General features: G+C 37.7%; 1 protein-coding gene across 3 annotated transcripts in view; it reads left to right on the forward strand.

Moving 5' to 3' along the window:
• The window catches only part of STMN2 (stathmin 2), a 55,385-nt gene that overhangs the window by 18,525 nt on the left and 12,611 nt on the right, over positions 1-24,249 (forward strand). For all 3 annotated transcript variants that reach the window (XM_011989072.1, XM_011989074.1, XM_011989073.1), the window contains 2 exons: positions 7,882-7,977; positions 12,497-12,669. In XM_011989072.1, the coding sequence (XP_011844462.1) occupies positions 7,882-7,977; positions 12,497-12,669 (269 nt within the window). The remainder of the gene's footprint in view (positions 1-7,881; positions 7,978-12,496; positions 12,670-24,249) is intronic.

The raw sequence follows: 24,249 nt of genomic DNA on the forward strand, positions 1-24,249 counted from the left end.
ATAAAATATAACATATTTTATAAATATAAAATAGAATATATTTATTCTATTCTCTTTGACACAAAGTGACCATAAGACATATTACTTAAGTATGACCAACAAAATCATGGGGCTTGTCATTCAGGTGGAAACTCTTACCTAACTGTTCAGTTTATGTTCAATGCACCATTTACATAAGGCAAACTAATGCCACAAACTGTGCAAAACAATGCACAGTGTTTGAATGAGTGGCTAAAATAAAACTCTAATGAATGGGGTTTGCAAAATGCAACTTTGAGGACACTGTTGAGTAAATGCTACACACTGCACATTTTACAAAATTTCGTTGAAGAACACGTGGATATTCTTTTTAGGATTATGGAGGAAAGCAAAATTTCAGCTCCTACATGCAGCTTTTGTGGCCTTTGTCTGAAATAGTTATCTTCCATTAATTATTCAGATATCATTCATTTCCTAAGACAACATTTAGGGAGACTGCCTTAAGTACAATTTGTCCACTACCCAGATAAGAATTCTTTTTGGTGGAACCTTGATAAATATTACTTGGCAGTAACACCAAGTTAAAATATTTGTTTCACAGTTGATGTTAATAACTATTATACATAAAGTGAATTTCACAAGGCATACTCAGATCTAAAACAGCAATATGGAGGCTCTTCAAATCCATTGAAACCTTATACCAGCCTACGGAAGTAAGGTTTTTATGCAAATTCTCCAAGAAATATGCTCTGAACTTTTAATTCCTTAGATTGATAAAGGAATTAAATCATGATATAACTAATAGGTTTGTGGTACATATTGCTGCTGCTTAATCTAACTCTGTGTCTTCCCACTGTTCTATATAAATTAGATATTTCATTATCTGAAAACAGTCAACCCCATCCCATGGTGATAGCTCTAGGACTCCTTTTGAGTTCATTAAATCTGTATTCTCAGTCTCCCAACTTCTGGTTAATTCAAGCAGAAAAGTCAACTAGTCCATGAACTGAAATAGTGTCATCTGAATATTTTTTTATTTTGCAGTGTGATAAAAGTCTCACACTTTTCATTTCTAAAAGTTTCTGCTTTCATTGAGAGCATAATAGGCAATCCACCCTTATGTAGTCTTATATACAAAGTCATAGTCAGGCTAAATTCAAACACCCATGTGAGATAGAAGCCAAGGTTTATTTTCTGGAGAAAAGCCACACATTACAACAAAGTGAACAATGAAGCCAGCATCCTTATCACTGGTGACCAAAACATTTGTGACTCTGGGCATTGGCCCCACAAATGCAATAATCATTCTGCATAGGAAGTAAGTTTTGCTAATTAAAAATGGATCTAATATATTTTCTACTCTTCAGCCAAGAATTAAAAAGTAATAGGGAGAAATTTAAATCACCTGGGGGCTACATTGAGCCATTTTGGAGAAACAGTTCAGAGAATGTCATGGCAGCCTCAAATTGCTGCTCAGGAGCAGCCCAGCCCAGAAGATTACAGGAAGGGAAGAGCATAGTCATTCTTACGTGAGAACTGTCCTTAACCAGATGAACAGACTCTCCATTTTTCACCCTGGCTTTGTCTCATTTAAGTCCCAACCAATCTACCTATCATTTTAGGTTTTACTATCTGGTAGTATTTAGGGGCTTGGCGGGGGGAGGAAACCCTCAATACTCAGAATTAGACTTGGTGATAAAAATCTTGACACATAAACAGAATAAAGGGCTTTCATTACTCCTTTAAACCACAGTGTCATTCGGTCTCCAAAAAGGACTGTAAGAATTTCTTTCATCAGGGGAAAGAAAAAAAGGACAAGAGCCTGCATGATGTAGCGGAACTCTCATTAAACACAGCAGGAGCTTTAACTGGAATCCAGGGTAAGGTGAGGTGCCAGGTTAGAACAATTTACTGCTTCTATTACAATTTTGATCACAAGGACTGATTCATGTCATCTAGTTTCTTTTCCTTGTCACTATCACTGGTGCCAAGAATACATGAAATTGAAATTTAAGAGCCTCATATGTTTCTGTATAACCCAGTGATGGGTTGTACTGCTTTGACCTTCTTAAATGTCCCTTTATTTGATTTGATATCTATTCCCATAGAAAAACTATAATGCTTTGCTCGGTCAAAATATTAATCTTTCAAAACCTCCCTGGCTTAGAAAACCATAATTTCTGTAGAGAGAGACGGGTAGAATGTGGACTGAATCTAATTTTATTCTAAAGCAATTAGCATTACATCATCATAGCAGAAATATCTAGAATATTACCTCATGTCAGTGATCTTCTGAGATGTTAAAAAGGAGTATTTAAAAATCTGAGTTATTTCTTTTTCTTTTTAAATGTTACATCATTAATTACATATTCATCAGCCAAAATATTTTATGCTCCGAATTTGAGCCAATATAATATGTAAGAAGTGTTCAAAATGAAATTATTGGCTGGGTGCGATAGCTCATGCCTGTAATCCCAGCACTTTGGGAGGCCGAGGCGGGCGGATCATGAGGTCAGGAGATCGAGACCATCCTGGCTAACACGGTGAAAGTCCGTCTCTACTAAAAAATACAAAAAATTATCCGTGCATGGTGGTGGGTGACTGTAGTCCCAGCTACTCAGGAGGCTGAGGCAGGAGAATGGTGTGAACCCGGGAGGCAGAGTTTGCAGTGAGCCGAGATCATGCCACTGCACTCCAGCCTGGGCATCTCAAAAAAAAAAAAAAAAAAAAAAAAAAAAAGAAATTATTTTAGTCTATTTTGTCTTTTAAAAAGAATATCACAGGGATGGACCTCCCAAAAGGATTTTTAAATGGGATTACATATCTGACTTTAAAAAAAAAAATCTGATCTTGAGTTATAGTGCCCCAAAGTAAGCAAACTTCCAAACACACACAATATGATCAGAATTGAGTTAAAATTATCATCAGGGGCTTAATTTCTGAAATTAAAAAGGAAATGTTATTTCCTTATGGAAAAAAAAAAGGAACCAAAAATGAACTGCAAGGTAGCTGATTTCTGTCTATGTTAAGACTTAGGTAATGGGAGAAAGAGAAAAGGGAGGACAGAGTTAGGAGAAGAGCAGGGTTTAACAATTGCAGGTGCAAGACTCAGGTGTTTTTAGAACCCATTTGCAGAGAACCCTGTTCCTCCCATTAACTGCTGCCGTTTTAAATCCTGGTACCAGCTCTGAGGACTGCAGGGTCCATAGCCAGTGCCCCACTCTACCCAGTTTAAAGACACCACTGCCTGGAAATGACAGGGTTTTTTTTTTTCTAAGGAAAGAAGTGCTTTCTGCCACTGTATATATAAGCTGGCAAGCTTCAAATAAAGTGCTTTTGTCCTTTCTGTCTATCAGAAACCGTGCAAATCGAATTGCCGTAAAACCAAGGGCAAGAGACATCTATCCTGCATTCTTTAGCATCTGATTTTATCCTTTACTTTATCCCCAGGCACTTTTCAAAAGGAAAAAATGAGGTTGCATTTAAATTGAGTATTTAGGACTTGCCGAGAAAACCTCCCACTAGGCTAATATGATTGCAGGGAAAACAAGAGAAAGGAAAAGTGGAAAGGGAATGTGCTAACAGATCTGGGCCTCATCAGCAGAGCCGTCCTGAACACAAGGCCATGGTCAGCCATCTGGTCCTGCAAACGACGTTTTCTTTATGGTCATTAAGAACACCAATGTGTCGGGACACGAACAAATATTCCTCTCAGAGATTATGACACATTTTCTCCCAAAGTAGTATATTAATGACATTTCCAGAGCATTCTTTACTATCTTTTATATGTGATCAGGAAGTCTAATACATAGCGCTACTTCTTTAACAAAACACAGCCTTAGCCAAAACTAAGGTGTCAAATAAAATTTTGCCTAGGATGAATAAACGGAAGAAATTCTGATACTGCACTATCAATTCCAAATTAAATAATAACAAAATGATAAGTGTTAAAATTCATGTTAATGGTTGTTCCCACACAAGCCGGAAAAAAAAATCTTTCTGAGAAGAGTCTTTCACGAGTTAATCCTACCTTTCAAAGTGTTCAGTGGCTCCAAATTCAGTTACTGTTTCCTATCAGTTCTTCTTTCATTAAGTCTCTTCCCTTTTTTTTCTCTTTGCACTATTTCCCTTAGCCAGGTACATAACCTGATGTGCCTTATTCATTTGTGTCTTAAGTTTGTTTCCTGATGACATACCTTTCCAGCAATGCCATCTGGGGAGTTTGGGCAGCTGTACCACGTTAGGAGGAAACCCTTCTTCACAGAGAGTGTGCCTTTGCTTCAGGGAAGCAGTCAGGATTTGCTTGGACTGTGGTTGCAGCTCGCTTTTAAGGATCTCCCTAGAATGCAAGCAACTCATCAATGAGAATCTGTGCAGTGGCTGTCACTGGGTAGCGTCATGCTATGTGGAGTCATAGCCTTTGATACAAATAACAGTAAAGATAAGAATGCTATTAAAGGAATCACCCACAGAGGTTAACTGGGTTTTGTCTCCAGACCACCTTGAACAAGAAAGAACATTTTTATCAGTCATTTTCTTAGTTTTAGCTGCTAAAACAAAGTACCATAGACTAGGTGGCTTATAAACAACAGAAATTTATTTTTCACAGCTTTGGAGACTGGAAGTCTGCAATCAGGCTACCAGAATGATCAGATTCTAGTTAGGGCCCACTTTGGGTTTGCAGACTGCCAATTTCTAGTTGCATTTTCATGTGGCAAAAAGAGATTGAGCTAGCTCTCTGGTCTTCTTATAAGGACACTAATCCCATTCATGAAAGCTTCACCTTCATAACCTAATTACTCTCCAAAGACCCCACCTCCAAATACCATCACATTGGGAATTAGATTTCAAATACAAATTTTGGGGGGACACAAATATTCAGTCTATAATAGTAATGATTATTCATTACACATAGGGCTCTAAATGTGCTGGCTCCTGACAATTTTTACTCTAAACTCTCTTTATTAGCTTGTCAAGCATAATTAGGGCAGTGGCCTTAGTGAAAATTATTGAATTTCATTTCCTAAGGACAGATATTGAGGAGTTTTTCTTCACTAAAAATTCATGTTCTGCTACAGCTTTCATCTGTTCCTATTTTGTGAGATGGAAAATCTTTTATTTTATTTTTATGTTTGGATTGACCCTTCTTAATAAAGTCAGCATGTAATATGCTTCATATGCTTCTAATATGTGCTTAATTTTGCAAAATGTTTTGGATACCAGATTGCATTTCTCTTCCAAAAAAGGTACCAGCCTACAAAACCTTGCTGTTATTGTTTTCAATTAGTTCATGGAATTAAATGTATTAAATCACCAAATGTTTTATCCTCTGGCAGAAATTATGATTCTCACTGAACATCCATATGAATCTGGATCTGGCTGGGCCTTTATTAAGTGACACAATTTCACTAACCGAATAAACAAATGATACAAAGAAATTTGGTTTAGCCTTCTAAAATTCCAATGGTGTTCAATAAAGTATCTCAGAATGGGTGTTCCAGGACTTTTATGGCACAAGACGAAATGTATTGCTTATTTTAAGAAAATAAGCTAAATAATGAGGAGATTCTTTTAGCAGATCCTCAAGATGTGTTAGGTTGAATCATAGGCAAATGATATTTGATCTTTGCACCTGTTAACACATTGAACCTCACCCTAGAAATGTAGAGCTAGAAGAAAGCCTTCTGGCAGTTTTAAAATAGATTGATTTACTGCAATTTATCCAGAAGCTTCACCGTTTTTACTGGCTACATGTGACTTTGGCTTCTGTGGAGCTATATCCTCATTTGTAAAATTGGTGGTGAGGTAGGTGGACAGTTGACTAAATAATCTCTTAGAATAATTCTAATATCTGTGGATCTAAGGCATCCAGGGGTTGAATATGTTTCTTTCTGGCCAAGGAAAGATGGACCTGTCAATAATACCCAAACTCGTCTTCCGAAAATCCTCTTTCCCAAGATACCCACTCTCCCTTGGGTTATATTATCATAATGACCAGAAGCCCCTGCCAAGAGGCAACTGTTAACCTGGGAGGTCTATATTTTAGGTCACAGCCATCTGCTTATACTTTCTCACAAGTTAGCGCACAGTATACCCATCATTTTCTTCCCTTTTCCTTAATTTATTAATTTTACTAATTGCATAATTAATAAAGATAAGAAGATTTTACCTTCTTGCCCCCATCTGGTAGTTTGCAGATACCTGGCCTGATGACAACAGACAGTGATGAGATACTCACCAAGTTTACCGGGGCAGGAGGCCTCCTAGAGGGAAAATGAGAAAATGAAATGGGGAAGGGGAGTGAAGGACTAAGGAGGTGACAATCTGGACTCTCGAAACTGCATGGCAAGATTGGCACCCAAGCTGGATTGCAAGGGAGGGAAGGAGATCCTCATCAGACGTAATCAGAGCTCAGATCCAGGGCTTTGGTGTGTGTAGAAAGAGGGAAAGACAAAGAACTTAAAACAGAGCTGCCATTTGACCCTGCAATCCTATTACTTGGTATATACCCAAAGGAAAATAAATCCTTCTACTAAAAAGACACGTGCGCTGGTATGTTCATGGCAGCACTATTCACAATAGCTAAGACACGGAATCAGCCTAGGTGCCCATCTATTTAGGTTGGATAAAGAAAATGTGGTAAATATACAGCATGCAATACAACATGGCCATGAGAAAAAATAAAATCCTGTCCTTTGCTGCAACATGGATGCAGCTGGGATCCATAATCCTGAGTGAACTAACACAGGAACAGAAAACCAAATACAGCATGTTCTCACTTATAAGTGGGAGCTTAACACTGAGCACACATGGACATAAATACGAGAACAATAAATTCTGTGGACTACTAGAGGGGAGAAGGAGAGAGGTTTGTAAAACTACCTATCAGATACTATGCTCAATACCTGACTGATGGGATCTGCACCCCAAACATCAGCATCAGTAATATTCCCATGTAAAAAGACTTCACATATACCCCTTGTATCTAAAATAAAACTTGAAATTTAAAAAAAAAAAAAAAAAAAAAAAAAAGGCTGGGCATAGAGGCTCACACCTGTAATCCCAGTACTTTGGGTGGCCAAGGTGGGCGGATTGCTTGAGCCCAGGAATTCGAGACCAGCCTGAGAAATCTGGTAAAACTCTGTCTGTACAAAAAATACAAAAATTATCCAGGCATGGTGGAGCGCACCTGTAGTCCCAGCTACTGGGGAGGCTGAGGGGGGAAGATCACTTGAGCCCAGGAAATGGAGGTTACAGTGAGCTGAGATCACACCACTGCACTGCAGTCTAGGTGACAGAGCAACTCTGTCTCAAAGAGAAAGAGAGAGGAAAGAAAAAAGAAAAGATGGACAGATAAGAAAATGCCCTTGGAGATTAAGAGAAAGCAGCAACATAGGACCCTGGATAATGTGTTTGTTTAATAACTATCCTGATGAGTTCTCTGACTATTCCCAAATGAGTACGAGGCAATTCAGGCTGAACCAGCAGATGAGCCCTCCAGAATCTTATTTATGTACAACAGACCTGCATGCACATTTACTAGAATGAGCCCCTCTCTCTGGTAGTCATGTCTGTTTCCACTGATTCCATCTGTTTCCTCTCTCTCCCTCCTATCCTGCTAGATCTTAATTCCTTCGACCTTCCCTGTTTTTCTAAGTCCCTTTCTTTCCCTTGTTATTTAACCTGCTGTACTATGCAATTCATGTCCTCTGCAATAAGGAACATGCACTTCAGAGTTCTGTTGACATCTTGTATTCATTTATATTTAGTGAAAGAATGCAAAGGAGTCTACCTGGCAATATTCACTCTGCAGGAAGCAATAATTATTATTCAAATTAAAAGAAGCAGTAAAGGGAAATTCAGAAAAAGTGAAATATACTAATCTTCAGCTTTTCATTTCAGCCTACAAGGAAAAAATGAAGGAGCTGTCCATGCTGTCACTGATCTGCTCTTGCTTTTACCCGGAACCTCGCAACATCAACATCTATACTTACGATGGTGAGTTACCTATGATAGACATGCCCCTGCTAGCTAGATCATTAAGAAAGGTTGATATATATTTGTTTCTCACAACTCCTGATATAATCACATCAATATTTTGTAGATCTCACTATTGACTTGCTGTGTCTAGCTATTATGTCCAATTGATTACCTATTGCTCAAAACAGTTTGAATTTGGTGCTAATAACAACACATCAATGTCGGTTAAGAAATGTGGATGGATTCTTATTAACAGCCACATACAGCATATCAGCATCCACAATATGTCTAAGGCCTTTCTTTGCAAATAATATAATAGGCTAAGACATAATTGGAGTAGATCATAATTTATAAGAAAATGCTTTATACTAAGAAAACTCAAGAGAAAGAATCAACAACCATCACTGTTTTTGCTTTATTGTAGTCTTTATATAGTTTCTATATTTGGTGTATACATGTCAACAAGCTAATGATAATAATAATAACTGACTCAATAAATAAAACTGACTTATAACTGAGGCCCTAGATAAAGAGGGTCTGAAAAGAAAAGCCTAAAGAATTAGCATGGCAATTAACATTATTGAGGTGCAACTCTTTAGGTTTGATTTATCCTGATTCATTTTGCTTACTTCGGCTCTGCCACAATCCACACGACATTGGGCAAATGGATACTTGGATTATCTGAGTCTCATTTAACTCTAGCATCTTCCTCTTGAGGTTGTTGTGAGATTTAAATGGTTTAATGTAAGTCAAATACTCAAAGCCAAGCCTAGCTCATTATATCACTCTACAATGATAGCTATCATTATCAACATCATCCTTACCTAATTGAGTCAATTTAACTAAAATATTTCATACAGTTCTATGTATCCTAGATATCCCTAAGGCATATTTTGCTAACTCTCAGGCTCACAATTATTTTTCTTTTCCACATATGTAAAGAAAGACATTAACGACAAGACAAACTGACCTTCTGGCAGTTAACCCCTTCTGTGCCTTTAAAGCCTATTCGAGGACTCAAAGGCATTTTCCTTCCAAAGTTATTCTATCATGGCACAAAAATCATAAATGCTAGTTAACTGTTCCATAAGGAAGTGTCCTCCATGTGAAAGGAATTCTGTCTCCAAACAAAACATTCATTAGAATGCAGGGCCAATGCCTACTTTGTACAAATGCATTCGGTCAGCAAATAAATTAGACAGATCTTTATTATTTGCTAGATGTAGCTGTGATGAAGGATCCAGCTATGTTTCTTACAAGACTCTAATGTCTAACTACGGATTGTCATTGAGGATCCAGAGTTCAATACGGCGTAGTCCTCACCTTCAAAGAATTCAGGGCTTAGTAGAAGAGTCTTACATGAACAACCAGAATGTAGAACACAGAGTGGTTAGGACAAAGGAGCCAGGGATGGTTTTTACTCAGTTAGGGATTGAAAAAAGGGGAAGAAAAAATGTGAAGTTATGTGTGAGCTGATTCTTGAAATAAGCTGTTTTTATTTGCCTGTGTTCTCTCATAATCCTTTTCCACAGGCTTCTATAATTTTTATTGAGCTGTATTTAAAGTTGAAGTTGAATAGATAATTCAACAGTGCTTGTAAACTGTGCTTCCTAAAAGAGTCTGTAGAGAATTTGAAATTTCTGCAGTCTTTAACTTGACCTGATATTTCTACGTTGGATAATAATGTGACTTGTTTATTACAGGCAAACATTATAACAAGAAATTATTATTATTGTTTACATTTGTAAGCACTAAGTATTTGGCTTGTGCTTTGCATTCAGCATCCTTTATCTTTTAATCTTCACAACCACCTTAGAAAGAAGATACTCTTTTTACTTCCATCTTTTAAATGAGGAAACAAAAGCATAAAGAAGTTAATTAACTTACCTAGTGTCAAACAGCTATTAAGAGGGGCTTACTATTTGGATGCAAATATAGGCAGTTCTAATTCCAGAGCCTCTAACCTAAGCCATTTAAAACACTATCACCTTATCAAATAAGCTGTTTTTATTTGCCCATGTTATCTTATAATCCTTATTCATAGGCTTACATATTTTTTATAAAATTGTATTTAAAATTTAACTATAATCTTGGATGCCATCAGGAAAATGAAAAACATTTTTACATTTGTGAAGGAAAAAGCCCACATCATTTTCAATATACTTATTGAGTTAGTTTTATCTAGACTATCTATTAGCAGCTAAGGATCTGAGGTCAAGTCCTGCCAGTCTGGCATTTTACTTGGCCACAGCCTCTACGTGCACTAACCAGGCTGCTAAAAGAACATTAATGGGGACATAACCTGCTGGCTTGGTTGCCACAACTTTAAAAAGATATTAATAAATTAGAGAGCACTTAGAGGTTAGGAAATAATACGGTGGTAAAGATCTAGAAACAGTGTCATTCTGGGGCACTTGAAGATGTTTAGCCTGGGGGAACAACTTGAAATGAAACATAACTGTTTTCAAATACTTGAAAACTGGTGGTGCACCACAGAGGACGGCCTAATCATGGGTAGCTTCACACCTCAAACAAGGATCAGTGGGCTAAAACCAGAGAGATGGTGTTTGGTACTCAAAGAATGCTCATCCAAAATTGAGGGCTGACCAACGAGGTTCTTTTAAAAATCATTATATTTTACTAAATTGTGAGTTCTGTAATTATAAATGTCCTAGCAGGTGCTAGTTATCATCTTTTCTATTATAAATTATACTATTTTATATTATAATTTCTATTATGCAGGCTTAAAACATAAGAGTCTGATAATCTGCTTATCTTTAATACATAAGCCACTGATAGAAAAAAAATGGCTAACCATTCTTCAGTTCTTTTTCTTAATTGACAAATAAAAATTGTATATATTTGTGGTGTATGGCATATTTGGAATTATGTATATATACATTAGAGAATGGCTAAGTCAAACAAATTCATGTATGAATTACCTTACACACCTATCATTTATTTGCGATGAGAACAAAAAATCTACTCTTTCAGTGATTTTCAAGAATACAGTACATTGTTATTAACAATAGTTAGCAGGTTGTACAATAAATCTCTTGTGGCCAGGCGCAGTGGCTCATGCCTGTAATCCCAGCACTTTGGGAGGCCAAGGCAGGCAGATCACGAGGTCAGGAGTTCAAGACCAGCCTGATCAACATGGTGAAACCCTATCTCTACTAAAAATACAAAAATTAGCCAGGCGTGTTGGTGAGCGCCTGTAATCCCAGCTACTCAAGAGGCTTAGGCAGGAGAATTGCTTGAACCTGGGAGGCGGAGGTTGCAGTGAGCCGAGATAGCACCACTGCACTCCAGTCTGGCAACAGAGTGAGACTCTGTCTCAAAAAAACAAAAAAAAAAAGAAGAAAAAAAAAGTATCTTGCATTTGTTCTTCCTGTTTAACTGAAATTATGTATTCTTTGACCAACATCTTCCCAGTCTCCACCCCATCCCCTGGTAACCACAATCCTACTCTGCTTCTCTGAGTTCAATTTTATGAACAGTCCACATGTAAGTGAGATCATATAGGATTCATCTTTCTGTGCCTAGCTTATTTCACCTAGCATAGTGTTCTCCAGGTTCACCCATGTTATCAAAAATGACAGGATTTCCCCCAACTTTTTAAAGGCTGAATAGTATTCCATGTATATGTGTACAAATTAGATTAGTCAATGTTGCCCCTCCCTCCTCCACCACAGTGGCTCTTTCCCTGGCTCCTAGCTCCAGCCGAGGTACTCTAGAGGAGGATATTCTAAGCAGCAACAACACAGGAGCAAAGACATTACAATGGGGTGTTGGCTTATTGCCCCGTTAGACTGTAAGCATCTTGAAGACAAGGACCCCATCACAGAGTGATGCTGTCATCCCTGGAGTGGACACTGTGCATGATTGATGACTGGAAGCAATGAATATACAGAAGGGCAAGACAGAAATCAGCAGGATGCTTTGCATATCAGCAGTGACTTTGCCAAATATGCCCAACTGTTCAGGGAGTTATATTGGTTCTAACGTAGCTCCTGTGATTCCTAAGCACAGGAATGGTGATAATATATATAATGGTGTATGCATATATATTCATATCTATATAATGATATCTCATTATATGTGAGAACTGGAGGACTCCGTTATTTTTCTCGTCTAACCAAAAAGTGCCTACAGCTATGATAATTTCCAAAAAAATAAATCTGTGCTGCTTGATTTTCATGCAAAGCTCATATTTATTCAAAAGGGAAATAAAGCTTAATTTAAAATCAATTTAGGCTAGGTTTTTCTAAGTATACTTACCATTATTCAACTCCCTATAGGTATTGTCAAATTTCCCAATATTGTAAATATTCTGTTAAAATATATCCATAGTTATTCTAAAGACAGAGAGGTCTTATATGTTCTAAACAACACAGAGTAAATGCTCATAAACAGCATTTTATTCCTATCTCTCGGAATAACAACACTACTTCCAATTGCTGGAATCTCAATTATTAAAATAAACCCATGCTGCAAGCTTTATATGCTTAACATTTCTCAAATGTTCATTTTTCAGATATGGAAGTGAAGCAAATCAACAAACGTGCCTCTGGCCAGGCTTTTGAGCTGATCTTGAAGCCACCATCTCCTATCTCAGAAGCCCCACGAACTTTAGCTTCTCCAAAGAAGAAAGACCTGTCTCTGGAGGAGATCCAGAAGAAACTGGAGGCTGCAGAGGAAAGAAGAAAGGTAACTTTTTCCATAGATTTTCCTTCACTCTCTCCCTCCCCTGCTCCTCCCTCTCACACATGCGGGCACACACATACAGAGAAGAATGACAGCTGAACCTGCACCATCCCAACATGTATAGGTTTTCAGTAAACACAGAGCCAGGCTAGTTGGGGTAAAAACTGTAGATAATATGCTAATTTTAGGCTAGCCAAACCAGAGCTCTCAGAAACCCAAAGAGCTTCAGTGCCCTAGTGCCCCTTCCCCTAGACTGAATCCCCTTATTATAAAAGCCTCCCTTCCCTAGTCCATCAGGCAGACGCACTGTAGAGAAAACACAGCCCTGTCAAACTCCAGTGGTGGGGAGGGGGAGGAGTGCTGCTTCCTCCCTCTCAGGATCTGTGTCGCCCCCTGTGTCAGGCGTGGTTTTCCTTGGAATTACAAATTACCAGATCTTCCTCCAAGATCTTTCCTGCCCGGATGCTGTTCTCTTGTTCTCTTGGCCACAGGGTAAGGGCCAAGAGCTTGCCCCTTTCCTCCTCAGAGTCCCACTGCCTGCCCTGGAAGTTGGTTCTTCCAAGATCAGGACCTTCTCTGAGAGCTTTGAATATGTTCTTTATCTTTTTCTAAGCCTTGATGGTTTTTTTTTCTCTTTTTGCCATTGGTCCCTGCTTGTATTAAAAAGCTTTCCTTTTGCCAAATTTTTAATTTTCCATAATCACATGGCTAAGAAGAGCCAAGGGTATTAATATTTGAGAACATTCAGGAATTCTAGGGACTCTGTACACAGACAGAAGTTGTCTGAATGTGTCTGTTCCAACCATGTGGTTATGGTAGTTAATCCCATCAAGGTACTCTTGATCATCCAAAAATGGAATTATTTTAGGTAATTCATCTCCTACGTTGTATTTCCCATTACTTTTTATGATACAATTTTAGAATCAGGTAATCACTAAGAACATGTTCCCTGCTTTTATGATGTTGTGTTTTTTTGATGTTTTCTGTAATTTTATATACATTTTATATACTATACATCTGTATAGTTTTCTGTAATAGAACACTATGCTAGGTGAAATAAGCTAGGCACAGAAAGACAAATCCCATATGATCTCACTTACATGTGGACTGTTCACAAAATTGAACTCAGAGAAGCAGAGTAGGATTGTGGTTACCAGGGGTTGGGATGGACACTGGGAAGATGTTGGTCAAAGAATACATAATTTCAGTTAAATAGGAAGAACAGTTAAATAGGAAGAACAGTTAAATAGGAAGTTTTATGATGTTGTCTGTAAAAAGTCAGCCAACACTTTGGACACTTCTATGTTGGATAATTAAAAAGAGAATGAAGATAGTCCTTCTCCTAAAGATTGAATTCCCCAAGAGAGAATGCAGGACAAACACAGATGTGCTGTGTATAGTATATGTGCATATATCACACATATATGTACACAAATATGTGTATTATCAAATAATGAGGCTCAAACGTTAGAAATCCTTAGATTAAATTTTCTAAACAAGAAAACACTAATATTTGTAGTTGAAAAAAAATCCTATGATGTGTAACATGCTGATCTCAATTTTCACCTAAAAGTGATGTTCTTCAAATGTCTGATGAGTATTTCATATATATATATATAAAATTGCAATGATAATTGGTATATAGAGATATCTATATTATAGATATATTATATATAGCTATCTCTATATATTACATATACCAATTATAGATATAGATATAACAATATATGTTATATCTGTGATGTATATATGTGATGTGTATATGTGTATATACTATAATTATATATTAATATTGGTATATATATACCATAATTACATATTAATATGTGTGTGTGTGTATATATATAAAAAATACTAGTTATCGTTGTTCTAGATTTAAAAAGCAGGAACCTGAGCTACTAACTCGACTATATATATACAGGAAGTTGCTTTAAAACATTTATATCAGTTTTTTGCTGTTATTTATAGTTTATTCTCATAGTAAAGCTAAAATAAATTATTCAAAGTTAGCAAAACTTTGCGGCCAACAGATATAAGCAATGCCTAAAACAGTGGAGAGCATGTTGCACCCAAAGTAGTTTAAGTTCTGACCCAAGCACTGGCATCTTATAGGCAATAGGTAGAGATATGAGTCATAGGTTGACATATATTGAGATGCTGTGACTTGATTAGAATACAGAGCCAGTGACTGAGGTGAAATTAAAACTCAAACCAAAATTCAACATCCTGATTTAGGATGTTGCTGGTGTTTCTAGATAATATACTTAATTTGAAAGAAATAATTGAGGATAAAAAAAGAACTGGGGTCATCAAAATTAACTAGGTGTTCTTATAAAAGTCCCTGAGGTTACTAATTAATGAATCTGATAAAGCTCCTGCACCCTGACAGCAAGAAATTATCAATGATTATACATTTAAATAATTGAATTGAACTAGAAACCGGCCACATGGTTAAAAGACATTTACAAATGTAATCATCCAGTGTTATGATGCCCAGAAAAAAAGTATTCCTTGGAACACTTTAAAAGCCATATTCCATCACCTTTCCGGTTATTTGTTAAAAATTTTGTAATGCAAAAATCACCATACAGATTATGTCCTCGTGGTCGAGTTTTATTTTTATCTTTTTATTTTTTGTTGTTAATGGTAGAGTTTTAATTAAAAGAAAATACAACTAATTAGCAGAAAGTGCCAACTTTAAAAAATCACTAATTGATTTTACTCTTTTGGGTTATACTGACTTAATTAGCACTAATTTAAAGAACTATTAATTCTCTTTTAAGAGTCTTTAGCAAGTGCATATATCTCCGTAATTATGTTAGTAAGGATATGCCTATAACCAAAACCCAACTCAACTAGTTAAAACAAAAAGCAAATATGGAACCAAAAAGTCTAGGAGTGGCAACAGCATTAGGAACAGCTGGATCCAGGGATCACAGTATTATCAGAAAATTTTCTTTTAATGCCTGTCATCTCTTCCTGCATTTAATTGGTTTCATTACCAAGAAAGTTAAATTTCAATAATCAGTTCCAAATTATTTTTCTCGCAACTTAGTGACTCTGGCAGAAACAGAACTTCTTTTTCCCAATATTTAATGAAAGTCCTGAAATTGAGTTTCAGTGGCCTGATCTGGATCACATGTCCAACCTAGAATCAATCATTGTGGCCAAGAGGATGTAACAGTTTGATTTGCTGGCCTGAATCACATGCACACCACTGACCTGCAAAGGAGTTTAACTAAGATCTCTGGGGTAAGAATTGTGGAGGGTAGTTCCCCAGAAGAAAATCGAGGTGTTCTCCCAAGAGGAAGGGGTAATGGATCTTAAGTAAACAAAACTATAGATGTCTACATTTTTCTATCTATAAATGTTTAGTGTTCCTATAACAAGTAGAATAATTATTTAGTTCATACACTATTCAATTTGCAACACTCTTCTGTTGCCCTGCTACAGTTATTTTCTTATAGACGGAATGAAAAATATCAATCTAGGCAGCTCTGTGAAACAGTACTGTCCAAGGAATATAATGTGAGCCAGGCCGGGTGTGGTGGCTCATGGCTATAATCCCAGCACTTTGGGACGCCGAGGCAGGTGGATCATCTAAGGTCAGGAGTTCAAGACCAACCTGGCCAAAATGGCGAAACCCCACCTGTACTAAAAATGCAAAAATTCACTGAGCTTGGTGGCGGGCACCTGTAATCCCAGCTACTGGGGAGGCTGAGGCAGAAGAATTGCTTGAACCCAGGAGGTGGAGGTTGCAGTGAGCAGAGATGGTGCCATTGCACTCCAGCCTGGATGACAGAGCAAGACTCCATCTCAAAAAAAAAGGAAAGAAAGAAATATAATGTAAGCCATATGTGTATTTTTAAATTTCCTGCAAGCCACATTTTTAAAATAAATGTGAAATGAATTTTAATAAAATATTCTTCACCCAATATATTCAAAACATTATTTCAATATGCATATAATCAATATAGAAGTATTAATGAGCTGTTTCACATTCTTTTATCATACTAAGTATTTGAAACCCAGTGTGTATTTTACATTTACAACTCTTTTCAGTTCATGTTAGATATATTCCCAGTGCCTAGTAGCCAAAGGCAGCCAGTAGCAGATACAGATATTAAAACAGAAAACATCTAGGGAATAATGGGGAAACTTTAGGCCTAAGTTTTTAAAATCAATACCAAATAATTATTCAGATTCAACTTTACTTTTACATATATATGTATTCTTTAAAAATTACATTGATATGGGAACTCGGAAAGTTCAAAATACATTTCCATTCTATGGCTTTAATCTTTACATCGTCAGAGCTAATGCAAGTGTGAAGTTTAGGATGCACTGTAAGTAATAGGATCTTCTAAATCTCACGCCCTCTTGTTCAGCTACCTACTCTATTTCTATTTCAGTTCCTTACTGTGGGGAGGGGACTTCTCTGAACCTGGGTTTCATCTCTTACTCTCTTTCATGGTAACCAGGTTTTCCTTTGTAGCACCTAGCACAATTAGTAAGTAATTAGTATTTATTGGCATATTAGTATTTATATGCATATGTATTTATTTAACCCTATGTCTCCCACTAGATTATAAACTCCATGAAGATAGAACTTGTCTTTTGTTTAATAGTGCTTGGCAATAGTTAGTACTACAAAAAATATTTTTCTTTCTTATTCAACTCCTGTTAGCCATTGCCTGAGTTACTACAAATGTTTTTAAGTGAATAAATAAATAATAACTTACAGGGCCAAATGTGAAAGTGGCAATATATAGTTTGTTTTGATTTTTTATTCCATCCTCCCATCCTAAAACAATTACAGGCACTAAGTTTCCAAATGACATCTGAAACAGTACTAAGGAATTCCTAGTCTGGGCAAAATCACTCAGTCAACAAATATTTATCAAGCACTTACTATTTGGTAGGCCCCGTTCTAGGCACAGGGGATACTCATCAACCTTACATTCGAGTGGGGGAGAAAGAGCTAATAAATACATATGCAGCATATTAGATGACACAAAATTAGCAGGACAAAGAGAATGGGGGTGTGGGGGTGAAAGAAGCTATAATAAATAATTATTACTATATATAATAATATAATTATTGGATAGTCAGAAAAAACCTCTTAAGTAAGAGAACATTTGAAAAGAAGCACAAAGGTAGCAAGGGAGTAAGGCAGGCAGCTCTTCTCTGGGACCTGAACATTCAAAGTAATGAGAGTAGCAGGTACGAAGGCCCTGAGATAGCAATGTACAAGGTGCGTTTGAGAAATAGCACACAGGCCAGCGTGGCTGAAGCTGAGAGAGCAGGGGGAGAGTGGTAGCAACTGAAGTCAGAGGTAGCAATTAAGGACTTTGACTTCGCATGAAATGGGAGATTATTAAGGATAATAAAACCATTTCACTACTTTATGTGAGTCGCAGCATCTTTTTAAAGAAGTATCTGTTTTTTAAAAGGGGGAGATGACTAGAAAAATAAATAGTATTAGATAAATAGAGAAAACACGAAAATGTTCGAGACTAAGACAGTGATTCCAGAACTAAGGATCCACAGTGGCAAGAATGCAGAAAGTGTGTGTTTCAGAGAAGTGGGTAGACCAGTGGTTTGGACTAGTGGATTTGGCTAGGGAGTTTGAGAGTAGTGAAGTGAGATTAGGGAGGGCTATGAATGCCAGGTGAGTGCACAAATTCCATTATATAAGCAGTAAGGAGTCACTACAGACTTTCCAAAAATACATACACGTTCCACCTGGCCCACAGGTTAGCAACATTCCATTGCCCTGGACCTATTTCCTTTCCTGTAAGTTACAGGTTTCTGAAGATTCTACCTAGCGAACATACTACTTTTAAATAAGTATTAATAAATTATCTTACCATGATTATAATCAAAGGAATCTGTAATTGCTAATTATTTCTGATTAAAAGATAAAAAGTTTTGCACTGAATTGACATAATTCTAACTCAAAGTAAATATACAGATAGACATGGATATAGATGTGAAATGTGATTTCTGTTAGGGCGTTTTAAACATAAAAAACCTTATGAGTTCTCCTCCCTCCCCCTACCCTTAATGCCTTGAAGGCCTCTTCCTGGGACTTCAGGGATCCCTTCAGGGAACTAATGACCTAGGCTGTGTCTGGGGGGCTTTCTGGATTTATAGCTGGAAGGGTGCCACAGAGGCGTCTCCACTTGGGCTCAGATTCACTTTGTGTTCAATGTTTTGGCAATTTCCTCACCTCCCCACTCCATCTGTTGACATTACTGCAGCACTGACCATCTGGTTACTAGGTTGGAGGATACTCCCTCAGGCTTCTTTGAGGCAGAATTAATGCTCCAGTGATTAGCTAGTAGAAGAAGCTTGTCATAAAAAGAATAAGCCCTTTCCCTGCTTTTTCTCCATTCTTTGATTATCGCTGGTAGTCGGTGATAATCACTTCTGTGAGTCTGTATCAATCTCATCTGGGCAGCTTGAAGCTCATCTCCTGAAATCAAAGTTTCCATAATGCAACTGACCCACAAGGGTGAAATGACATGAACACTTTAACCATCCATTTATCATTTATTCATTCATTCAACCAACATGTATTTGGCAAGAGGCAGCAGAGCTAGCCTAACTATACATCCCAGTTGGCCCAGGACAACTCCAGCTAACTCTTGTTGTTTTGATACCATTATTAATTATTTCTCTTTTATTCTCATAAGTGTTCCAGTTTGGACAATCAATTACATGGGCATCCTTAGCAGGGCACAGTGTTTAAGAGCATCTTTAAAACATTGTCTTTAAGAACCTGTGGTTAAGAGAATATCTGTGTTCAAATCCTGGTTCCACCACTTACAAACTGTGTGACCTCAAGCAAGTGACTTAATCTCCCTATGTCTTCTTTCATCAATCTGTAAAATGAGACTAGTAATAGAACTTATGTCATGTAGTTAGTGTGAGAATTGGAAGGTTACTCTACATAAAGACATATAACCGGCATGGTAAAAGGGTTAACAATTACTATGTGAAGATGCATCCAGTTTCTGACCTCACAGAGATTATCTAGCAAACTCATGACTTTATAAAGAAAAGAAGTTTCTCATTAACAGAGACTGAAATGCTACCATACAATACATTGCTTTTTTTTTTTTTTTTTTTTTTTTAGACAGAATCTGGCTCTGTTGCTCAGGCTGGAGCACAGTAGTGCCACCTTAGCTAATTGCAACCTCCACCTCCCAGGTTCAAGCAATACTCCTGCTTCAGTCTCCCAAGTAGCTGGGATTATAGGCACCCACCACCACACCGGGCTAATTTTTATATTTTTAGTAGAGACAAGGTTTTGTCATATTGGCCAGACTGGTCTCGAACTCCTGACCTCAGGTAATCCACCCACCTCAGACTTCTGAAGTGCTGGGATTACAGGCATGAGCCAGAGTGCCCAGACAATATTTTTAAATATTATAAAATATTCTTTATCAAGTTGCATAGAAGAAAAGAAAGTTTGATAGGCAATAGATATATAAATAGATCAGGCCAATTAAAAGTGTCTTGAAAAAATTAATATTGTGAAAACGAAAGGATCTTAATGACATTGATAAAATCTCACCCTAAAAGAGATTAAATTAAAAAGCACCCTACTCGAACCAGTCCAGCGAGATTTCATTAGCATGCTCTCATTACTGGCATAATCAGCTTCAAAGTCACTAAGCCTCTGAAAGGAAGATGTGTTGCTTATTCTTAATAAAATGGCATAGAAGTGGATCATTAGTCACCAAACATGATAGACTTACCTTTTCCATTTGTTGGTATCTCACATTGTAGATGGCAATTAAAATGGAATCCAGGGAAAGAGAGGGTGGTTTGTATAGCAATGGATTATGAAACAAAGTACTGGATTATTCACAGCTTGACATTCAGGAAACATTCTGCTCCTTACAGAATATGGCACGTGGGCCACAGAGTCTTCCCGTGTGCTACCTTCTCGGTGAAGAAGAGCACCCCCACGTTTCTTTTCCTAGGAGCTAACCACAGTAAACCCATTACACACTTTAGCAGAAGGGCTCATTCTAAAGGTTTTTGGATTTTAATCATTTTAAATTTCCTGTTATGCTTCGGGCTCTTCAACGCAAAGTGAATATTATACTCTTTGGTTTTACATAATTATATTCAATTGTCATATTTCAACAGGACATTATTTGTGACTTTAGATGGGTCGATAATGGTTTTTCATTGTTAGCAGTAAAGTCAATAATTACAGACACACCACCTAACCTACTTGTGTAAAGGCATTTTTGGTACTAGGAGATTTAGTGTCTGATCAACGGTCCTGGATAGCAAGTAATGTATCCCCCAAATAATGAAAAGTGACAAGAAAATAAATATGTTTACTTCAGAAATAAATGGAAAATTAGTGCTATCTAAAATGTAGTCTTAAGTCTCATCTGTGTACATAAAACAAAATGAGTTTTATGTACCAGTTACTCAAATTTATCTTCCACTCCATTTGTACAGTAATTAAACTTTTATACTCAGTAATATAAAAATTGGTAATTAACCTCTTTGCAAAATGTTAAAGTGTTCCTAAATGTACAATAAGTCTCCTTCCCTGTCTCATTGTTTTTCCCTTCATGTACCTCTCATGTGATTATTTCAATGATTGAGTTCAGTGTGAGGAGGTTTATGCCTAGGAAAGGTGCTCACCAGTAATGTGCCTCAGTTCCCATAATAGCAAGATCGAGAACGTTCCTTAGTCTCCCAGAATGTCACGTTGAACATCTCAGTTCTATATTTTGCCCTGACATTTGCATTATATCAGCTGATCATTGTCTTGCCCTAATTTTCCATTTTAATATTTTAGTGACCTTCTATGTTAGGTACAGGTTATTTAGAAGTGTTCCTCCAAGGCCAGATACTTTTTCCTTGGACAATTTATTTTTAACAACTTTTAGTGATTCTCTCACTTCACCACCCTCCCTGTCATAAGTCCATGCAATCCCAATTCCTTTCTGCTAATCTGCACTGTCTGCACAGTCAAGATATAAAGTAAGAATACCTATTTGAACATGTAGTGAGAACTTTACTTCTTTGCCAAAAATGAAGGAAAATGCTGCCACTTTTGTATATTGCATGTTTTTTATTCTACAGCCTCACTCATTTCATGTCATGTTTTAGTGCAGTTTTCTGGACTAACCTTTTATTTTCTCATTGATTAAACTGCCTATTTGCTCATTGGAATCAGAACCAATTTTCTTCCTTGAGGGTCTGACTAGAAGATTAAACTATGTTCATGTGAGAATCAAGTTTTACCTAAGAAATGAGTTAGAGGAGTCATGGGCAGCAATATCTATCTGGATGCTACACTGTGAAAAAGGAAGGGAGGTTATGCCTTTCTGCCCCGATGGGGTAGCAGAGACCTTAGGAACTGAGGTAGATGTCCCCATGGTTATTAGCTCCACTGAATATTTTGTTCAAAAATTGGCTGCCAGACAGGTGTCGTGGTACATGCCTGTAGTCCCAGCTACCCGGGAGGCTGAGGCAAGAGAATCTCTTGAGCCCAGGAATTTGAGGCTATACTAAACTAAGATCACACCACTGCACTCCAACAAAGCAAGACTCTGTCTCTAAATTTTAAAAAAATTCATTGCTTATGAATAGAGACTAATATAGGAAGTTATAAGTATTTCCTCAGGATAGAATGCTTTCCACCATAATTGACTTCACATCCTGTATTTTTGTGTGTGTGGACTTAAGCTTTAAATATTTGAAACACAGACAATTATTAGGTCCTGCAAATGTGGGAGTCGAGATAATAGTGGATATAACATTCCCTTCCAGAGTGTAAGAAAAGGCACCACAGAAGTGAGCAGCCCTGAAGCACAGCTTGGCCCAGTTTGGCAGGTCTCTGTGAGTTAGCAGCAAACTCACGTGACCATACTCTGTACTGCCTTCTGTTTCTGTTTCACCCCATTAATTGTGCTAAAGAAATGCACTTGACTCCTATGCTGTGTAATCTCATTTAGCCCCAATAGCTACAAAAGTACTAACCCCATTAAATTGAGGCATTTCAAACTGAGCCAAACGTTGCACTCCAGTAAATGTAGTAGGCATTGGTTATAATGGGAATTCTCCATTATTCATAATGGGAACTGCAGGAGTTTGTTCATGCAGATCAAATGTGTCCCACCAAGGCAAGAAATATGGAAAAGTGTGTGTTGCTGTATTACCTTGTAATTTCAAAGCCTTCCCGTCTGAATCTTATTTCCATGCTGTTTCCTCTTGACTTTGGTTCTTTCACAAAGGAAAATTAAGAACGCAAATGTAAACATTAAGTTAAAACACAACTGAACAAAGTGCCAAAGTTAATTGGAGCATCTGAAAATGAAACATTTGGCAGTTGCAGTGGCCTCTTGATAATAATGCGCAGTAACTCTCTGTAAGCTGATCCTGTCTGAAGAGCAGCAGGCGCATGGCCCCTGGCCATGAAGTCTATCTCAACGCGCCAGGGTCAGCAAAGCAGAATACAAACCCAGGCTTTCTGAATACCAGGTTAGGGCTCATGTCACTGTGCCACAGGAGTTTCTGTGGAAAGGCTACTTTTAAAAAGTGGCCATTAAAAATCCAGGTGGATCCTATCTAGGGCAGTAATGGAAACACTGATCTATGAGGAGCAGGAAGGAATTGTTAAACCACTGAGTGGAAATGTTACATTGCGCCCGGCGCGGTGGCTCACGCCTCTAATCCCAGCACTTTGGGAGGCTAATGCGGGCGTATCACGAGGTCAGGAGATCGAGACCATCCGGGCTAACACGGTGAAACCCCGTCTCTACTAAAAATTCAAAAAATCAGCCGGGCCTAGTGGCGGGCTCCTGTAGTCTCAGCTGCTAGAGAGGCTGAGCCAGGAGAATGGCGTGAACCCAGGAGGCGGAGCTTGCAGTGAGCGGAGACCGCGCCACTGCGCGATTTACATACACACCTCTCTCCCTGTAACAATTCGGTAGTCCTGATAACAGCAAATAAGCAAAGTCTAAGTAGGATGCTTTACCGACAGTCCCACCTAGAGGCAGGAGAGTGAACCAGCTAGAAAATATTTTATTCATACTTCTTCCAGAAAGGCTCCATTGGAGTTTGAACTCAATTTATGTTATACTTTTCTTATTATTTTTGTATTAGTTTTCCTGAAACTAATACAAGGTAAGAAAGTGTCGGTTCCACTAAAAATGTCCTGAAATCTGCCAAGCACAGTGGCTCACACTTATAATCCCAGCACTTTGGGAAGTCAAGGCAGGCAGATCACTTGAGCCAGGAGTTCAAGACTAGCCTGGCCAACATGATGAAACTCCGTCTCTACTAAAAATACAAAAATTAGCAGGACATGGTAGCACACACCTGTAATCCCAGCTACTCAGGAAGCTGAGACATGAGAATCGCTTGAACCTGGGAGACAGAGGTTACAGTGATCAGAGATCACGCCACTGCACTCCTGCCGGGGTGAGAGAGCAAGACTCTATCTAAAATAAAAACAAAAACAAATAAATAATAAACTGTCCTGGAACCATTATGGGGTTAAAGCAAGAGGGAGGGCTGGTTTCCAGGATTTTCTGTCTAATC

Source organism: Mandrillus leucophaeus, unplaced genomic scaffold (genome assembly GCF_000951045.1).
Source record: "Mandrillus leucophaeus isolate KB7577 unplaced genomic scaffold, Mleu.le_1.0 Scaffold346, whole genome shotgun sequence".
NCBI classification, from domain to species: domain Eukaryota; kingdom Metazoa; phylum Chordata; class Mammalia; order Primates; family Cercopithecidae; genus Mandrillus; species Mandrillus leucophaeus.